The sequence below is a fragment of the Hemitrygon akajei genome, chromosome 6 (assembly GCF_048418815.1).
Source record: "Hemitrygon akajei chromosome 6, sHemAka1.3, whole genome shotgun sequence".
Taxonomy (NCBI): Eukaryota; Metazoa; Chordata; class Chondrichthyes; order Myliobatiformes; family Dasyatidae; genus Hemitrygon; species Hemitrygon akajei.
In genome coordinates, this window is record NC_133129.1 from 128,204,777 (window position 1) to 128,225,357 (window position 20,581).

General features: G+C 40.7%; 1 protein-coding gene across 10 annotated transcripts in view; it reads left to right on the plus strand.

The window, feature by feature from the left end:
- The window catches only part of syt12 (synaptotagmin XII), a 253,476-nt gene that overhangs the window by 184,242 nt on the left and 48,653 nt on the right, over window positions 1-20,581 (plus strand). For 9 of the 10 annotated variants that reach the window (XM_073049217.1, XM_073049218.1, XM_073049215.1 and 6 more), the window contains 2 exons: window positions 2,073-2,266; window positions 19,882-20,274. In XM_073049217.1, coding sequence (XP_072905318.1) covers window positions 2,073-2,266; window positions 19,882-20,274 — 587 coding nt within the window. The remainder of the gene's footprint in view (window positions 1-2,072; window positions 2,267-19,881; window positions 20,275-20,581) is intronic. The other variant, XM_073049223.1, reaches the window with a different exon arrangement.

Genomic DNA, 20,581 nt, shown 5'->3' on the forward strand with positions numbered 1-20,581 from the left:
TGAGGGGTGAGAGCAGACATACACAAGACAGAGAAAATGCAATTGAGAGCTCTAGCCACTCTGTCAGAGGGGAAGCCACTTTTCAGAAAGAGGGAGAGCACTTCAGAGACACCCAGAGTGGAAGGCCTCACCACAGGAATAAACATGATGGGGTAAAGAAAGAAAATGGGCAAAAGGAATGGTGTCACCACCTGCGCCATGCCCTCTTCACATTATTAACATCAGGGAGGAGCTATAGGAGCCTGAAGACCCACAAGTAATGTTTAAGGAATAGCTTCATCCTCCTCGTCCTCAAATTTCTGAACAGCCCATGAACACCACCTCATTACTTGTCCTTTGCACTACTTATTTAGATTGTAACTCACAGTAACTTTTATGCCTTGCACTGTTCTACTGCCATGAAGCAACACCTTTCATGAAGCGTGTCTGTGATGATACTGCTTTGGATTCTATCCTGGCAAGATGAGACGAAGTATAGTCAACGTAGTTGGGGGAATTCTGTGTGTTATATGTTGGTGATGAGTCTATCTCCTGAGATAGAGAGGAAAAGATCCAGAAATAATGGGATTATCAAAAATGGGCCACGTAAATGTAGGAGGGGGGTGGAAATTGGCAGCAAAAGTGATGATATTTTTGAATTCCACTTGAGTGCAGGATGCAGCACCAATACAGTCGATGTATTAGAGGAAAAGTTGGTGGACTGGTCCCAAATAACCCTGGTACAAGGAGTCCTGCACGTATCCAGCACAGCTATGGCCTATTCACATTCCCGTAGCTATCCCTTTAATCAGGAGAAAGTGAGTGTAATGGAAGGAAAGTTGCTGTGCATAACAACAACCCCTGCCAGTTGATTAGAATGTTGGTGGAGGGACGCTGTTTTGGTCTCCTTTCTAGGAAAAATTGAGGGGCCTTCAGACCTTTCTGATGTGGGGTGAATATGTAAAAGGATTAAACATCCATGTTGTAGGTGAGCCATTTGGAAACTTGAAATTGGAAGTTGCTAAAATAGCAGAGGCTACCAAAAGTGTCATGGATGTAAATGGGAAGGTACTGGCCAGGAAGACTTGATTATGTTAAGGTAAGAAGAACTAAATTTGTAAGACGAGAGCAGGATGAAACAAGTCTATTTGTGAATCTTGGGAAAGAGGTAGAAGCAGCACTACAGAGCTGAGGAACCATCAGGTTGAAGGCTGTAAAGGGAAATGAAATCTGTGATGGTCTGTAAGACAATGGTCTGGCATTATTTGCTGGGGTCATGGTTCAGAAGGAAGTAAGAGGATGTGTCTGTGAGCTCACCTGCAACATAGAGGTAGGTTAACCAGAATACATCTACACTGTCATTGTGTAGGGTTTGAGAACAAAATCCAGGTTGGTTTGCAGAGCAGAGTGTGGACAATCAGAAGGGGTGAGAAATCAAGGTAGTGAATATCACACCAGTTATTCGTGGTGAATAGATCAAGGAAGGTAAGAGGCCAAATGAAAGGGTCTAGGTTTGGGAATAAGTAAGAAAAAGTAAAATACTAATATTCCAAATTTATTTGGAGTTCTCCTGATTATATCCTCACGACAGCAGAGTATTGTAGCTGTGAATTTACTAACATATTCTGTAAGTATTTCATTTGATGTGGGATCAAAATCAAAAGACTGCTCTTAGCAGGGCAGTCTATACGTGACAAAAGGAACAGTTAAGATTTCCAGTCCAATCTTTAAGTTCTTTTCTAAACCCTTGAAGAACTTCTATTTGTACGTTTTGCCTCGTTTACCTTCTGTTCTTTAAGATGTTGATACAAACTTGCTTCCACAGCTTTTTCTTTTTCCTTAGCATGTGTCTCCAGCTCCGTCTCATTCCACGTGGATTTTTATTATTTTGATGAATGGTTCCAATACTTGAAATGTAACTGTCTCTCCCTTCATTGATACTGCTCGGCCAATGTTTCCAGCATTTTCTGTTTCCATTCAATGTGAGCTTTTCCAAGTCCTATAGGGAACATTCAGATATAGCCCTATAAACAACGGACTGTTTGACTGTTCCAATTATTAACTACAGCAATGGTTTCTTCTGCTTCCAACAGTGATCAGAAATCCAGCGAGCTGGGAAATGGGAATCTATGGATCAGGAGTCCTGATTATCCTGGTGATAGTTGGAGTGAACCTATGGAAACTCTGGAAATCTGGAAGTTACCCTGCACCATCTCCTTTCCCAAACTATGATTATAGATACCTGGAACAGAAGTACGGGACATCATACTCTGAGGTTAGGCAAAAGGTAATCTTAGACTAAATTTCTAGACTGCTCACTGTACATCTCCTGTGATTTTCATTCCATTGGTCTTCCAGGTAGGATTTGTGTATGTACCTGGAAAACAAAAGGTTGCAGGTCCACAGTTACAGAGCAGGGAAGTGAGATTAACTGACAACACTTTCAAAGAGGCTATGGGAACTACTAGTTGTAATCATGGGAATGTAGCAATGGGTTGTCCACACCCATGAAATTCTGTTGAATGGCAGAGCAAACTTATGAATGGCAGAACAAGCTAAATGATCTGAATGCTCTTTACACCTGCTCCTAATTCATACATTCATACAGTTCTGTACAGCTATAGGCATTTCAGTTCACCATGTCTATGATAACCATGATGCCAACATAATCCCATTTTCCTGTAGATAGTTGGATCTCGCTATACCCTGCCTGTTTATGTGTCTGTCTAAATGCTTCATCAATATTACTATTGTTTTCTCAGTAAAATATAAACTTGCCTCACACATCTCTTTTAAATTTTCTGCCTCTCACCTTAAACTTATTCTCTCTAGTATTTGACATTTCAAGCATGGTAAAAAGACACAGGTTTTCTATCCTATCTACACCTCTCCTCACTTTATATACTACACTTCTGTCTGGTTGCCCCTCCGTCTCCAATGCTCCAGTTTGACCAACCTCTCTTCATCGCTAATACTCTGTAATCAGGCAACATCCTGGTGAACTCTTCCACGCCCTGTCCAAAGAAATAAATAATTTTCTGAAATAACCAATATGTAGAGCCACTATTTCAATCTCTATTTGTTGGGATCCAACACCCAGCTTCTGCTCAATGGGAATTACATCACCAGCCTCTTACTGTGTGGGTGGGACAGTAGTGTGGTGGTTAGTGTAATGCTGTTACAGCAGCAGCGGCCTGGGTTCAATTCTTCCACTGTCTGTGAGGAGATTTTACTGTGCATTCTCCCTATGACTCTGTGGATTTCCTCTGGGAGCTCCAGTTTCCTCCCACATTCCAAAGACATACAGTTTAGGGTTAGTATGTTGTGGGCATGTTACAATGATGCCAGAAGCATGGCTCCACTTGTGAGCTGCCCCTGGCACATCCTTGGACTGTGTTGGCAATTATCGCAAGTGATATATTTCATTGTCTGTTTTAATGCTTCTATATCACGAGGTGCTCAATGAATACTTCTCTTCGGTATTCAGCACTGAGAGGGAACATGATGACGGTGAGAACAATCTGAGTGAGGTTGATGTTCTGGAGCATGTTGATATTAAGGCAGAGGAGGTGTTGGAGTTGTTAAAATACATTAGGACGGATAAGTCCCCGGGGCCTGATGGAATATTCCCCAGGCTGCTCCACGAGGCAAGGGAAGAGATTGCTGAACCTCTGGCTAGGATCTTTATGTCCTCGTTGTCCACGGAAATGGTACCGGAGGATTGGAGGGAGGCGAATGTTGTCCCCTTGTTCAAAAAAGGTAGTAGGGATAGTCCAGGTAATTATAGACCAGTGAGCCTCACGTCTGTGGTGGGAAAGCTGTTGGAAAAGATTCTTAGAGATAGGATCTATGGGCATTTAGAGAATCATGGTCTGATCAGGGATAGTCAGCATGGCTTTGTGAAGGGCAGATCGTGCCTAACAAGCCTGATAGAGTTCTTTGAGGAGGTGACCAAGCATATAGATGAGGGTAGTGCAGTGGATGTGATCTATATGGATTTTAGTAAGGCATTTGACAAGGTTCCACACGGTAGGCTTATTCAGAAAGTCAGAAGGCATGGGATCCAGGGAATTTTGGCCAGGTGGATTCAGAATTGGCTTGCCTACAGAAAGCAGAGGGTTGTGGTGGAGGGAGTACATTTGGATTGGAGGGTTGTGACTAGTGGTGTCCCTCAAGGATCTGTTCTGGGACCTCTACTTTTTGTGATTTTTATTAACGACCTGAATGTCGGGGTAGAAGGGTGGGTTGGCAAGTTTGCAGATGACACAAAGGTTGGTGGTGTTGTAGATAGTGTAGAGGATTGTCAAAGATTGTAGAAAGACATTGATAGGGTGCAGAAGTGGGCTGAGAAGTGGCAAATGGAGTTCAACCCAGAGAAGTGTGAGGTGGTACACTTTGGAAGGGCAAACTCCAAGGCAGAGTACAAAGTAAATGGTAGGATACTTGGTAGTGTGGAGGAGCAGAGGGATCTGGGGGTACATGTCCACAGATCCCTGAAAGTTGCCTCACAGGTAGATAGGGTAGTTAAGAAAGCTTATGGGGTGTTAGCTTTCATAAGTCGAGGGATAGAGTTTAAGAGACGCAATGTAATGATGCAGCTCTATAAAACTCTAGTTAGGCCACACTTGGAGTACTGTGTCCAGTTCTGGTCGCCTCACTATAGGAAGGATGTGGAAGCATTGGAAAGGGGACATAGGAGATTTACCAGGATGCTGCCTGGTTTAGAGAGTATGGATTATGATCAGAGATTAAGGGAGCTAGGGCTTTACTCTTTGGAGAGAAGGAGAATGAGAGGAGACATGATAGAGGTGTACAAGATATTAAGAGGAATAGACAGAGTGGACAGCCAGCGCCTCTTCCCCAGGGCACCACAGCTCAGTACAAGAGGACATGGCTTTAAGGTAAGGGGAGGGAAGCTCAAGGGGGATATTAGAGGAAGGTTTTTTACTCAGGGAGTGATTGGTGCGTGGAATGCACTGCCTGAGTCAGTGGTGGAGGCAGATACACTAGTGACATTTAAAAGACTACGAGACAGGTATATGGAGGAATTTAAGGTGGGGGTTTAAATAGAATGCAGGGTTTGAGGGTTGGCACAACATTGTGGGCTGAAGGGCCTGTAATGTGCTGTGCTATTCTATGTTCTATGTTCTATATATGTGTGACTAATATGTGTAATTAATAAATTTTCTCTCGCTCATACACATTTTTGCAGTATTTTCAGGTTAGACATTTTTTACAACAATATTTACCTAAGTTTCCTTATTTACAAGAATCTGATTTATTGGATACCATTTTGAAATGGAATCCTTTAGTGAAAGGTTCCATTAGCAGAATTTATAATTTATTTTTGTTACAAAAAGAGAACTTATCTCTAAAGATTAAACAAGATTGGGAGAGAGAACTTAATATGACCTTTGTTAATGAAGATTGGCTTCGAGTTTTGTAAAACGTAAATTCTTTTTCAGTATGTGCCAACCATTGTTTAATTCAATTTAAAATTGTTCACCGTTATTATTTAACGAAGGAGAGACTATCTAAAATATTTCCTAGAAAAGACAATTATTGCGATAGATATAAAACTGAAGTAGCTACTTTGTCACGTATGTTCTGGTCATGTTCTTCATTTAAATCGTTTTGGAAATCTTTATTTTCTACAATTTCTAAAGCTCTGAAAATTAATTTATAGCCTAATAAATTGACTGTTCTATTTGGAATAGTTCTGCATCATATTCAGGGTATCTCATCTTCAGATCAACATGTAATTGCATTTGTTACACTACTGGCAAGAAGGGCTATTTTATTAAATGGAAAGATATTTCTCCCCCTACCTTAATTGAATGGTTTTCTCAAGTAATGTTATGTCTTAGTTTGGAAAAAATTAGAAGTAGACCTTTTGTTCCTCGATTCGATTTTGAGAGAAGGTGGGGTTCTTTTGCCAAATATTATCATTTAATTTGAATTAAATTATATGGTTTCCTTCCAATTTTTTTTAATAAATATGAAATGGCGGTTGATGACTCTTTTTTTTATATTTAGATGATGGTCAAACGTGTTGCTCTGGGGGGGGGTGGTTTGTAGTTAGTTGGTATTTTTTCCTAGTTATATGGGGTTTTTTTTCCTTTTTCCTATATATGTAATCTTTTTTCCATTTTTATATTTTACGATCACTTTTTTCAGCTTTATTAATTGTATACATATTAATCTGTTGAAGTTTTGCATCATTTTATAGCTGTAGAAGATTATGTACCAATAAAAAGATTCTATATATGTGTGATAAATAAAATTAATCTTTAGTCTTTACTCTAATCCCAACTATGAGCCAACTACTATATAAAAACTTGCAAACCAAAATCACTAAAAATGTTTATTAGGACCAGTCAGCATCTTTGAGGAAAAAAACAGAATGAATGTTTTCATCAGTGCTGAAATCAGCATTCATTAGCTCAAATCATTATCTGTGTTTTTGTAAATATAGTCTGACCTGTTGAACATTTCTATCATTCTTTAGATTTCAGATAGCTAGAACTGCAGTATTTTGCTTTTGTAACAATATAAACTGAAGGGTGAACTTCAGTGGTGGCTGAATCACAGATGAGAGAGACAAAATTGTAGAAGTGTAATAATTGCCTTCTATAGATTATGGTAATTTACAAAAATCAATAGGAATAACAATGACACTGACCTGAACCATTCAATCTGTTGCTGTCTCCACAGAGTTTGCCTATTCAACCGAGTAGCTCCTGCATTTTTTTAAGAAAGGGCTGTAATGGAGAAGATTAAAGATTAACTGTAATCGTCACCTACATTGAAACATCGAAACATACAGAAAAATGCACTGAACCAGGGAGTGTCCATCAGGGAAGCCAAAGATTTCAGGAGATATGTGAAGGGTGACCAGAGGAACAATGAGGGAACCTGGAGATCTAAAGACTGGATAAGAGGCTAAAAACCTGGGGGGGGGGGGGGGCGACAGAGAGGAAATGTAGGGACTCCAGCAAGGGCAGAGAGTGCAGAAAGGGTAGAAAAGGATGATGGGGAGCTTGGATATAGGAACATGGGAGTCTTACCGAAATCTGATGTTGAATCGGCCTATAGTGATTTGAGTACCATATGAAAGATGTATTGCTCTGCTTTTGCCAGAAAATATACCAATTAGGAGTTTTGGCAGTGAGCTTCAAATCCATCTGTTTTTATCAGCTGCCTTCACTGATTAGGTCTGCCACACAGATGGCAAATGTCATTGGTTCCTTTCAGAGTCCAAACACCAACACTAGTGGAGTAATCCTGATAAACAGCAAAACTCAAACAGCTACTTCAGTAAAACAGAAAATGCGGGAGCTACTCGGTTGAATAGGCAAACTCTGTGGAGACGGCAACAAATTGAATGGTTCAGGTCAGTGTCGTTGTTATGCTCTAACATGCAGAGAAGTGGAGAAGATTTTAGTGGTGGTAGTTGAGGAGCACTGGGGAGGGGAGCAGAAAGAAAGGGCTGTAATGGAGAAGATTAAAGATTAACTGTAATCGTCACCTACATTGAAACATCGAAACATACAGAAAAATGAGACTTTTCCACCAATGACAAAAACAGTCCAGTGGTGGTGCAGCCCATAAGGGTTGCCATGCTTCCAGCACCAACATAGCATACTCGCAACTTGCAAACATAACTCGTACTTCTTTGGAATGTGAGAGGAAACCAGAGCACCCAGAGGAAACCAACATGGTTACAGGGAGAATATACAAATTCCTTACACAGAGCAGCAAGATTGAACCCCAACCTTACAGCTGGCAAAATGAATGATAAGTCAGGTTAAGAAATGGTGGAGAGGTGTGGGCTGAAGGACAAATATAATCTCTGAAGCTGTCTGTACAGGTTGGGTATATGGTTGGGGCTTCCCTTGTGAAATAATCTACAGCCAGGGTGTAGTGTTTGTAAACTAAGGCTCTCCCACTTAAAACAGAGATGAAGCATTTTATTTTTCCTCAGGATTGTGAACCTTTAGCACCCTCTTTGTCTTTGAATATTTTGAGTCCAGAGGTGGATTGGTTTTTGTTAAATAAAGGGGTGAAAGGTTACTAGAGATAGGTAGGAATGCACCCTCAAGTTTACAATCAGATCAGCCTTGATCTTATAGAAGGGTGAGTTAGGTTGAGGGATGGAATGACCTAGTCCTGCTACTAATTCATATATATTGGGAATTCCCCCAGATAAATTGAATCTCAGGGTTGTATATGGGGACATATATGTACTTTAGTAATAAATTTACTTAGAACTTTAAACTTTGATAGGAAAAGAATAATTATAAGAAACTACCTTCATGGAGAAAGGGAGAAAGACCGTGAATGCCAGATGCGTGTGGAGCAATGGTTGGGATTATTGATTGTCTGAACTTGTTGAACTGTCGAGTCCAGAAGGCTGTAATGGGCCTAGTCAGAAGGTGAGGTGCTATTCTTCCAGCATGGATTTGGCTTTGTTGTAGGCCACAGTCACACACATTCAAAGTCAAAGAAATTGCCTCACACACCTCACCTGGTAAACACCAGGCAATTACAAATATGTGTTAATTTCAACTACTATTTTTTTATTCATTTCCAGTTAACCAATTTACCTTGCTTTAGTGGTATACAACACACAGATCTGTTGTGTGCATTCTTCAGTTAATCATGGCCCTTCTCAATGAGCTGTGAAACCATCTCAGTGTCCTTATAAACTTTTCATAAATTGCCTGGAAACATTCCGGTACATCTTGATAGTTAAAAAGTGAATGATCCAGGTGTCTCTCTGCTCATTACAGAAGTCCCTCAAGCTTATCAGCTCCACTCATCGAAGACCATGGATGTTGGCAGATTTCATTAAAGCCAAGGATATAACTAGAGGAGTAGCACAAAAGAATAATTGAACCCAAGCGTGAGGCACACCTGAATTAACTTGTTCACTATATTAACTTGAAATCCCTACTCCTGTCAATTATCTAGTAACTTGGGTCTGGAGTATAAATAGACCAGTATCAATAACTGAAATGGCAATCCAGTGAGTGGGTTGACTCTTAGGCCTTCCACTCCTGAGTCATAAATCTGAGCTCAATTCAGGCATATCATTTATCCTTGCTGACTGATGTGCCTGTGAATTGAGTTTCTGCAGTCCCAATTATATTTTTGAAGGATAGCAAACAGCACAGCCTCCCATAATTTTATACTTCGTGGATCAATGGTGAATATCATATCCAAGGAGTCTTTGAGAGTTGCTGTTAACAGTAACCTAAACTTAAATGTTATTGCAGGAGCTCAGAGGGTCTGGCAACAATGCAAGGTGCTTTAGGATATGAATCTTGCTCAGCGAACAGTTAAAATCTAATCTGAGGTTTTTTTCTAACCTCTATATGGCTCACTGAAATTTCACTCTCTGAGTGCAAGGTCAACTCTTCCAAACTGATGATAGCTTTCGCTACAGAAGCAGATCAAGTCTCAGTCGTGGCTCAGTGTGTGAATTTGTTTCCATTACTATCAATGCAGATTAGTTTTGTCATCATTCATCTTTGACCTCTGACCTTTGGATCATGACTCATTTTATCAAGACCATATTGCTGGTATAACAACACACACAAATATCTTACACTCTTTCAAATGCAGTAGAAACAAGTCATCTTTAACCCTAAGGGACTGCTAAAGAGAGAGAGAGAGAGAGAGAGAGAGAGAGAGAGAGAATCTACTATTTTGAACTACGGTCAAATTATCAGTAGAGAGAAATGTTTATGTTATCTCTAACAAGAGAAAATCAGCAGATGCTGGAAATCAAAGTAATACACAAGAAATGCTGGAGGAACTCAGCAGGCCAGGCAGCATCTATGGAAAAGAGTAAACAGTCGACATTTTGGGCCAAGACCCTTCATCAGGGCCTGGCCTGCATAGTTCCTCCAGCATTTTGTGTGTATTACTATTATTATGATATCTCTGTCAGGCTAATAATTTTAGATACAAGAACCAGAGACAGAAAAGATGAAAAGTAGGAACTTAAATGGAGACTGAGCTAAGACAAGAAGAGTTTGACTAGGCCCAAACGGAAACTGCAGACTTCACCTGCCCATGGATTTCACTCAACTTTCTCTGCAATACACAAACCAACTTCCACCTATCAATTGGAAAATACGTCCTACAAATTTTGCCTGATTAATCTGTTGGAATTCTTTGAGGAAATAACAAGCAGTGGAATATAGCTAACTTAGATTTTCAGAAGACCTTGGACAAGGTGCCACACAAGAGGCTTCTTAACAAGGTAAGTGCCCTTGTATTACTGGAAAGATATGTATAGACAATTGGTTGGCTGGAGGAGGCAAAGACTTGGAATAAGGGGGCCTTTTCTGATTGGCTACCTATGAGTAATGGTGTTCTGTAGGGGTCAGTGATGGGACCGCTTCTTATATTATATGTCAATAGCTTGAAAAATGGGATTGATAGCTTTATGGCCAAGTTTACAGAGGATGCAAAGGTAGGTGAATATTGAATATTGAAAGGTGTAGATAGAACAGATGTGGATAGGATGTTTTCTATAGTGGATGAGTCTAGGACCAGAGAGTACAGCCTCAGAATGCAAGGACGCCCATTTAGAATGTAGATGAGGAGGAATTTCTGGAGGGTGGTGAGTCTGTGTTCAATGCTACAGACGGCTGTGGAGGCCAAATCATTGAGTTTACTTAAAGCTGAGTTTGATTGTTTCTTGATTAGTCAGGATGTCAAAGGTTACAGGGAGAAGGCAAGAAAACGGGGTTGAGTGGGATAATAAATTAGCCATGATGGAATAGTGGAGCAGACTCAATAGGTCAAGTGGCCTAATTCTGCTCCTATCTCTTACTCTCTTATGGTCCAGCAGGGTCCACTCCCAATACAATGTCCTCACCAAAAGTATTACCTGCCCTTTGGTCTCCACTTTTCACTTTGCCCACTGAATTCCTCCAAGAGTTTGATTTTTTTCGCCACAAGTGTTGTCTTGGAGGTATGTTCTTCCTGCAAACAAATTTTAATGGGTATTTCATGTTGACTTGTGTCCTTTTGATCAAATTCGAGAACAACATCCCCATGAAGATAAATTGTTAGTGAGCTTTATGGAGTTATAAATATCGTTTAATATATCAAAACCCTGTCTGGCTAAGGAAACTTCATTACTTAATTTATAGAGCTGAATAGTTAATTGAGTTTCCTAATGATTTGTGTAACTAATTCAACTTATTAGTCATAAACATAATAAAAAATGGTATCTGCCTATTTGCTGTGGATCTTGTTAAAGTTGTGATTCATTGAGATTGTGCACATTACATCAACATAAAGCCAGTTTAATAACACAAAACTTAAGTTATGCGAAGTGGCAAGACTATTCTTGCCAACTGAGTTCTTTATTTAGCAGGGTGATGGAACTAAAGCAGTTAGTGTGCTCTTTCTGATCAGTAATTCCACCCACCAGGGTTGTTAGCATTTATTTATAGACCTCAAGAGTGTCAGTAAATCAAAAATCTAAATATTTAAATCAACACTGCGATAAATTATGTATGAATCATGGCAAATGAGACTATACTTATCACAGCAGTCAATGTTAGCCCTTGACAAATGCCAAATCATTAAACAAAATACCGGGGAGAAGGGGAGAGGTCACTTTACACGAAAATAGGAAGTACTGAAATTATGATCAAACATATGTGCATGTCCCATTTAAAATATGGTTGGTAGAGAGAACCAGTAAGGAACTCTGTATGAATTTGAATGGATTCATAGGTTATGTGACAGTGGGGCAATTTATATCATTACGCTACAGCAGTGAAATAAAAAATCATTGACAGGGATACTTCATTGAATATCATAATAGAAAAAGATTTTAAAAAGCACCTTAGTTTGCCTTAAGGCACTTCAAAATCAATTAACTACTTCAAAAGAGTTGTAAAGGGAGAATGGTAAAGTTATTAGACAAGTATCTAAAACTCGGGAATCTTGGGATCTGGTGCTGTCGATGTGGATTTTATCTGTTGCCCTGTGATGAAGTGGATTGCCCTTTGGTGCTTTCATTTTTTCCCTCATCCTAAAGATGTGCTGGCAGGATAATTGGCCACTGGGAGTTGTCTGTCATGAGTGGTATGAGAGTCAAGGTGAAAGAGAATAGGTAACTTGGAAATAATTGGAAAATATGGACTAATACACACAAAATGCTGGAAGAACTCAGCAGGCCAGAGGTCATCTATGGAAAAAATTACAGTCAAAGTTTCAGGCCGAAACTGGGAGGATGTTTGGGGCCCTGAATGGTAGTGAGGGAGGAGGTGTAGGGGCAGGTGATGCACTTGTTCTGCTTGCAAGGATAAGTGCCAGGAGGGTGATCAGTGGGGAGGGATGAATGGACAAGGGAGTCGCATAGGGAGCAATCCCTGCGGAAAGTGGGGGTGAGGGAAAGATGTGTTTGGTGGTGGGATCCAGTTGGAGGTGGCACATCTGCTTTCAGGATGAGGCTTTTCATTCTAGAATGAAGGAGATTTCCTCCTTTTTCAAAGTAAGAAGCTTCCTGTCCTCCACTGTCAACACTGCCCCCAACCACATCTCTTCCATTTCACGCAGGTCTGCTTTTACCTCATCCTCTCGCCACACTACCGTGTTAGGGTTCATCTTGTCCTCACCTACCACCCCACCAGCCTCCACGTCCAGCACATAATTCTCCGAAACTTCCGCCACTTCCAACTGGATTCCACCACAAAACATATCTTCCCCTACCTCCCACTTCCTGCTTTCAGCAGGGATCGCTTCCTACACAATCCCCCTGTCCATTCATCTTTCCCCACTGATCTCCCTCCTGGCACTTATCCTTACAAGCAGAACAAGTGCTTCACCTGCCCCTGCACCCCCTCCCTCACTACCATTCAGGGCCCCAAACAGTCTTTCCAGGTGAAGTGACACTTCACCTGTGAGTCTGTTGGCATCATATACTGTGTTCGATGCTCCTGGTGTATATTGGTGAGATCTGACGTAGATTGGGCGACTGCTTCACTCCGCTCCATCCGCCAGAACAAGCGGGATCTCCCAGTGGCCACTCATTTTAATTCTACTTCCCATTCCCATTCCAATATGTCCATCCATGGCTTCCTCCACAGTCAGGATAAGACCACACTTAGGAGGAACAACACCTTATATTCCATTTGGGTAACCTCTAACCTGATGGCATGAACATCGATTTCTCAATCTCCACCGTTCTAATGCCTCCACCACCCCCCCACTTTTCCATTTCCCATCCCCTTGTCTCTCTCTCATGTTATCTCCTTGCATCTGGTGCTCCTCCCCCACCACCCTTCTCTTCTTTCTTCCATGGCCTTCTGTCTCCTTCACCAATCAACTTCCTGGCTCTCTGCTTCATCCTTCCCCCTTCAAGTTTCAACTATCGCCTAGCATTTCTCTCTCCCCTCCCCCCACCTTTCAAATCTACCCCTCAGCTTCTTTTCTCCAGTCCTGCTAAAGGGTTTCCGCCCGAAACATCGACTGTACTTTTTTCCATAGACGCTGCCTGGCCTGCTGTGTTCCTCCAGCATTCTGTGTGTGTTGCTCGAATTTCCAGCATCCGCAGACTTTCTCGTGTTTGGAAGATTGGGACTGATGGGATTCCCTAAACACCTAGCATGGTTTGATAGACCAAATGGCCTTCTACGTCAAAAGGCATAAATATGAAAGCACAGTATTATTTACACAGCCCATTGTCCAGATTCTAAGTCCAGTAAATTCACTGCTGTATTCTCTCACTAAAGTTTTACACATATTTTCTGTTTTAATTTTTTGTTTGTCCAATTCCCTTCTGGAAATGCCTACTGAAATTCTTGTAGACTCCCCAGACCAATATCAATTCCTGCACAAAGAAAATTATCCTTTTTTTCCCCCAATTTACTTGACAGCAATTTTGAAACTATATTTGCTGGTAATGGACCTCTCCGGTCTAAGAAATATTTTCTTTTTATTTATACCATCAAAATCCATCACAATTACATATATCTCAACTAAATTTTCTCTTAACCGTCTGTGGTATATGAACAACCTCATTTCACCTCAGAGATCTCTCAGATAACTCTAGCTATAGAATCATTTTTGTATATCTCCCCAGGGCTTTGAAATCTCCACTAAAGCAGTGAAGCAATAACTTTCAGATACATTAGTTATAATATTTTAAAAGGAGTAGTTTACATGATTATGGAGAAAGGATGGAGTTGTAAATCTGCTTCAAAGTGTCAGTTTGATACATTGATTTACCATGATTGACTCTGGCCAATCTGACCAATCACAGACTTGCCATTATGCTTTAGGATTTCACTTAAAGCAGAGGAATCTCGAGTTTTTATTTATTATTTTATCTTGATCTCTATAAGCTTCTCATATCTGCTTTCAATTAAATTTGATAAAGTGCATTTTATTGTGATGTTAACAAACATCATTAATCAAAGGTTTCGTTATCTGATTGAACCCTGCATGTACCTTAGTCGACAGTTTTACACCAGTAGCTTTAGAAGTGTTTTCAGTGCTATATTGCTGAATATCTTGAGGCTCTTTGACCAGTACTGTTGTTGTTCTATCAAATACTTCAAAGGATGAATATTCATTACCCTAATTATTCACTCTTCTCTTTGTAGAATAAACACTATGCCAATATGAATATGCAAGAAATTGTGCTTCAGTACATATTGAGCTGAAAAATGTCAGAGAAAAAAATCTTGAGATTGAGGAGAAGATTGCTTAATTAAGCAAATTCTTCAATCAGACTTTACCACTGTTTCTAGGATGGCAGAGCGTAAAAATCTTCAGTGGTCACAATTACTAAGCTGATTTCTAAGCTTTTCTCCTGGTTATTAATTGCATGATTGGATGATTGGTTAATGTGACAAGCAAGGATTTATCACTGAGTCATGTAAACCATGTACTGAGACAAGAATGCTCACAACTTGTTTGTGGCTCTAGATCTGGTTCCTTTCTTGTTGTTTAGAAATGCAATTTCCTTTGCTTTTTTTTTGCTTCAGTTCTCCCTTGTTCTGGAGCAATGCTGTCCTGTCAACATGACAAATCCAGGGGCAATTTTGTTGAGGCCAATCAGTAGCCATACATTATGAATTTCGTGTGAGCTTCCAGGCATGATTCATTCTTCAGTTGGCCAGTGAGGGAGTTGTCACCTTTATTTAGATCTGATTGTACAAACTGGAGTAAGAACTTTACAGCTTCAATATGAAAGATGGTAGAGGAAAGTCATGAATGACTTACATTTATACAACATTTTTGCTCAAATATCCCAAAGCACAGCTTTCTGTCTCAGAGTTCAGAGAACTGCCAAGCAAGCCACAGTGGACACCCAAGCAGTAAAAATCCATAGATTGTGACACATATGAGTGGATAATGTGTTGGAGTGTTTCACTGCAGTTCTGCATCATCGATTCACGGAGAACACATAGCACAGAAATAGCCCTTCAGCCCACTAACTACACAGACCATCAACTGGCCATTTATACTTCTCCCATGCTAATTCCATTTTTATTCTCCCCATCATCTGCACTTCTCCCCCCCAGGTTCTACCATTCGCCTACACAGGGAGGAAGTCCGAGCACTTATAGGTAACCCAAACGGTCATAAGGAAATGCAGTCTCCACACAAAAAGTACCTGAGGTAGGATTGAACCAAAGCCTCCAATATAGCAAAGCAGTATCTCTCCTAGTGTTGCTACTTTTTCATCGAGGTAGAGACTTCTGAAGAATGATCCCAACGACCTGATGGAACTTCTGAAAAACATTAAAATAGAGAAGCCCTCAGGGATGGATGGGATATACCCCAGGTTACTATGGAAATCAAGGGAAGGATTCAATCTGGAGAAGTATGAAGTTACACACTTTAGAAGGTCAAACGTGAAGCCAGAGCACAGAGTTAATAGGATGATTCTTAGCAGTGTGGAGGGACAAAGGAATCTTGAGGTCAATGCCTATAAACCCCTCAAAGTTGCAGTGAAAGTTGATAAGGTGATTAAGAAAGCATATGGTGTTTTAGTCTTCATTAGTCAGGGTAATAAGTTCAAGAGCTGTGAGGTAACGTTGCAGCTCTATAAAACTCTCATTAGACCACACTTGAAGCATTGTGTTCAATTCTGGTCACCTAATTATAAGAAGGATGTGAACACTTTGTAGAGGGTGCAGAGGAGATTCACCAGGATGCTGCCTGGATTAGAGAGCATGTCTTATTCAAGATTGTTCAATGTCATTTCCAGTACACAAGTGTAAAAGAGAACAAAATAATTGTTACTCTGGATCTGATGCAGCACAAAAACAAAACACAATAATATAAAAAATTCACAATAAATATAAATACAAGAGAGTGCTTATGCACTGTCCATAGCTGGATTCCATATCCAAGATGTGACTCTAGATATAGGAGTGATGGTACATAAGGTGACTTACAGAAAATAATAAAGTTGTGGTGGGGGGTGCTGTGGAGAGGTGGGTTAGTGGGTGGAGTAGTTGATCAAAAGTAACTGTTTTTGAAACAGGTGATCCTGGCGTAGATGCTCCGTAGCCTTCTCCCTGATGGGAGTGGGAGAAGCAGTCCTTGAGCAAGTTGGGTGGGATCCTTTATGATTTTACTGGCCCCTTTCTGCATGCATCAGATTCCAGTTAATTGGAACATTGGTTCATCAGGGCTGCCACATGACTCTTAAAGAGCAAAAGTGAACAAGAAAATAGCCGGGATTCCTTTCATTTATTTCGGATAATATGTCACTTAATTGGAACAGGAGACTGTTGATGAGGAGGTTCTAACTAGGGTCAGTCCCATGCATGTCGTGTGGCCATTAGACACTGCAACGTACTTAGAGTGAACAGTTTTTAGATAGCATCACTTGCCTGTTTGTGTTCAAAACAATAAACAGTAACATGTTTCAGAACTGTTTTGCTCACTGTGGTTCAAGCACTCAGGCTTGGAGATGCCAGAAACAGCCAGAAGTAAAAATGAAACCATTTCACTACTCCAACAAGTTAGAAACTGCAGAGAATTTGAAGGTATCAACAATTACCTTGAACATTTTGATTAAAATGAAGATTTGGAGGATGCAATAATTGAAAGCATTGTATGAAGGCAGTCCATTATCTGCACTAGGTGTCTGTGCAAATTTTGATCATTTGCAGTCAATCAAAAGAACACAGCAGCATACGCTGGATGAAATCCTCCATCAATAATTATTAAGATCTAATAAACAGTCTTATAGTACTGCAGTAGTTTTTGGTAGTATTCTTATTTACGAGGGGTGATTGATAAGTTTGTGGTATAAGGTAGAAGGTGTCAATTTTAGAAAACCTAGCACATTTATTTTTCAACATAGTCCCCTCCTACATTTACACATTCAGTCCAGTGGTCGTGGAGCATACGGATCTTGGACCTCCAGAAAGTGTCCATAGCAGGGGTGATTGATAAGTTCATGGCCTAAGGTAGAAGGAGATGAGTTATACAGCTCTAGTCACATGCACTTGCAGTTCAACTTTTTGATTGATTATGCAGAAAGTTTGAAGTTAATAACTCATCAGGGTGATTGATAAGTTCATGGCCTAAGGTAGAAGGAGATGAGTTATTAACTTCAAACGTTCTGCATTATCACTCAAAGAGTTGAACTGTACCTGCATGTAACGAGAGCTGTATAAATCTTCTCCTTCTACCCTAGGCCACGAACTTATCAATCACCCTCATTTAAATACATTATTTGTTACTCAGCTAAACATTAGTTTGTCTTTTTTATATCTTTTTAACTACATCCATGGAACTTCACCTAATTAGGGCAGCCCTTCCATTGGGCTAAAGGTTTCCGGTATGGATGTGTCCCAATTAACTGGAATCCACTATATATGTGACCTTGATGGTGGGCAGGCTGCTGCGTTGATGCGTTGCGCAGTTTTAACAAACCATTATAGAGCCTTCCCATCTATCGCAGTGTAGTTTCTATACCATGCAGTGATGCAGCATGTTAGGATGCAGAATGACGTGAGTATAGATGTGCAAAGTTCAGCTGTCTTCAGCCTCCTCAGAAAGTAAAGGCATTGGTGAGCTTTCCTGATTGTGCATAATGTGTTCCGGGACCATGAGAGGTTGCATGAGATGGGCATTCCCAGGGGTTTGAAACTACTCGCTGTTTCCACTGCTGTGCCATCAACATAAAGCGGGCTGTGAGGGGCGCAAGTTTTCCTTGGGTGGACAACCGTAAAACGGAAAGGTTGAATAAGCTCGGGCTTTTCTCTTTGAAGAGAAGGAGAATAAGATGACTTGATAGAGGTGTATAAGATGATGAAGCGATGATATAGTGGATAATCATATAACCATATAACAATTACAGCACGGAAACAGACCACCTCGGCCCTTCTAGTCCATGCTGAACGCTTACTCTCACCTAGTCCCACCGACCTGCACTCATCCCATAATCCTCCATTCCTTTCCTGTCCATATACCTATCCAATTTTACTTTAAATGACAATACCGAACCTGCCTCTACCACTTCTACTGGAAGCTCGGGCTACACAGCTACCACTCTCTGAGTAAAGAAGTTTCCCCTCGTGTTACCCCTAAACTTTTGCCCCCTAATTCTCAACTCATGTCCTCTTGTTTGAATCTCCCCTACTCTCAATGGAAAAAGCCTATCCATGTCAACTCTATCTATCCCCCTCATAATTTTAAATATCTCTATCAAGTCCCCCCTCAACCGTCTATGCTCCAAAGAATAAAGACCTAACTTGTTCAACCTTTCTCTGTAACTTAGGTGCTGAAACCCAGGTAACATTCTAGTAAATCTAAAGCCAGCACATTTCCCTGTGCATAAATGGCTAATACAAGAGGGCATAACTTCATGGTGATTGTAAGAAAGTATAAGGGGGGATATGTCAGATGTAGGAGTTTTACACAGAGAGTGATATGTGCATGGAATGTGTTGCCAGGGATGGTGGCAGAACAGATACATCAATTAAGAGACTCTTAGAAAGACAGATGGAGGGCTTCGTGGGGAGTTAGGGGGAAGTCTTGGAATGATCTGGAGTAAGTTAAAAGTTCAACACTACACTAAAAGGCCTGAACTGTGCTACACTATTCTATATTTCTTTCCAAAGATTCAGCAGTGAGTTCAATTTAACAATGATCAAAAGGCTTAATAGTTGATAAAACTCCTCTTGATGAAGAACTATAAAAAAGCGATTTGGGGTGGTGGGGGTGGTTGCAGAAATAACAGAGCTGAGGAAGTCTGTGGTAACATCAGCAACATTTCTTCAAACAAAGGCTAGTGGGAGTCCTAGACACTCGGTCATTTCACAGTTATTTATGTGCTAGGAAGATGCCTGATTTATGGTTTTGTTCACCTGAAGGAGACATGCCTGAAAGGTGCAATGCTGGTGCATAAAAATGACTTCCTCACTAACCTCCTCACCCCTCTCTGGTGGGCACTGGCAGTCCAAATTTATTATGCGTGACTCTCTTCACAATCAGACAGATCGCACTTCGGATAAAAATTCCTGTTGTTTACTGAAATATTTTCTATCTTTTTTTTCCCTCTCTGAGCCGAAGTTACAGAAGATTGTTGGTGCAAAGGGTGAAAGAGACTACCTTTTACAAAAGCAGTCTAACAGAGCTAACGTTCAGACATGCAAGGGAATTAATCCATTTAAAATGTATTTGATGCAGAGCCTTTATCTACAGTGAACACCATTGTTGCAAATGCACATTGCTTCAGCAGTCAACGACTCACTGCTGTTAGTTATGGCTTTGGAATGCTGCAATCCGATCATCAGGCTCTGCAGTCTGACGTGGATGAAAATTGCTTACCTTGAACCATAAATAGAAGCATGCCTCGGCACTGTTGCTGACTGTCTCTTTTATTTCTCCTTCTTTCCTCAGAGAACAGCAGCCTCAAGTTATAAAAAGCCAACAGAGAAAAGTTTCCCCAGCCAGCACTCGAGCCTCAGGATAGATGAAGCCTATGAAAGCATCAATGAGCTTGGGACTCTGGAGCTAATGACAAAGGATGTAGAGCTGACATCCTATGGATCCATGAAGAAATCCGTGTCTACAGACTCTCTGAGTTCCATATCTTCGATTGGTAACAACTTTGGCCATGATTTCACTGTAGGCCAGATTGAGATGTACCTGGAGTACGACGTGAACTCAAACACCATGCATGTCACTCTGGTGCAAGGGAAGGATTTGCTAGAGAAAGAAGATGCCAATTTTGAATCTTGCTTCGTGCGCATCAGCTTGTTGCCAGATGAACAGATTGTTGGAATTTCTCGGGTAAGCTGGTTGAATTTCTATTTCTATGTTTGGATGTACAGACCTGAGGTGCCAGTGGATAGTGTTGAGAGCAATGGAAGCTATATATGTGTTGTGTGTGTATGTATATGTGTATATAAATATATATATTCACTAATGCCTAGATTCCTTCAGGTTGTCATAGCTGGGAGTTGGGGGATGTGTTAGTGGGGATAAGCTCCCACTACCTAATAAATGCTTCTAATGGCATGGAACCTCAAATAACCTCTGACAACCATCCAGCTCCTGGCCTCTACGTATAGCTTAGTTATGAAGCTCAGTGAAACCA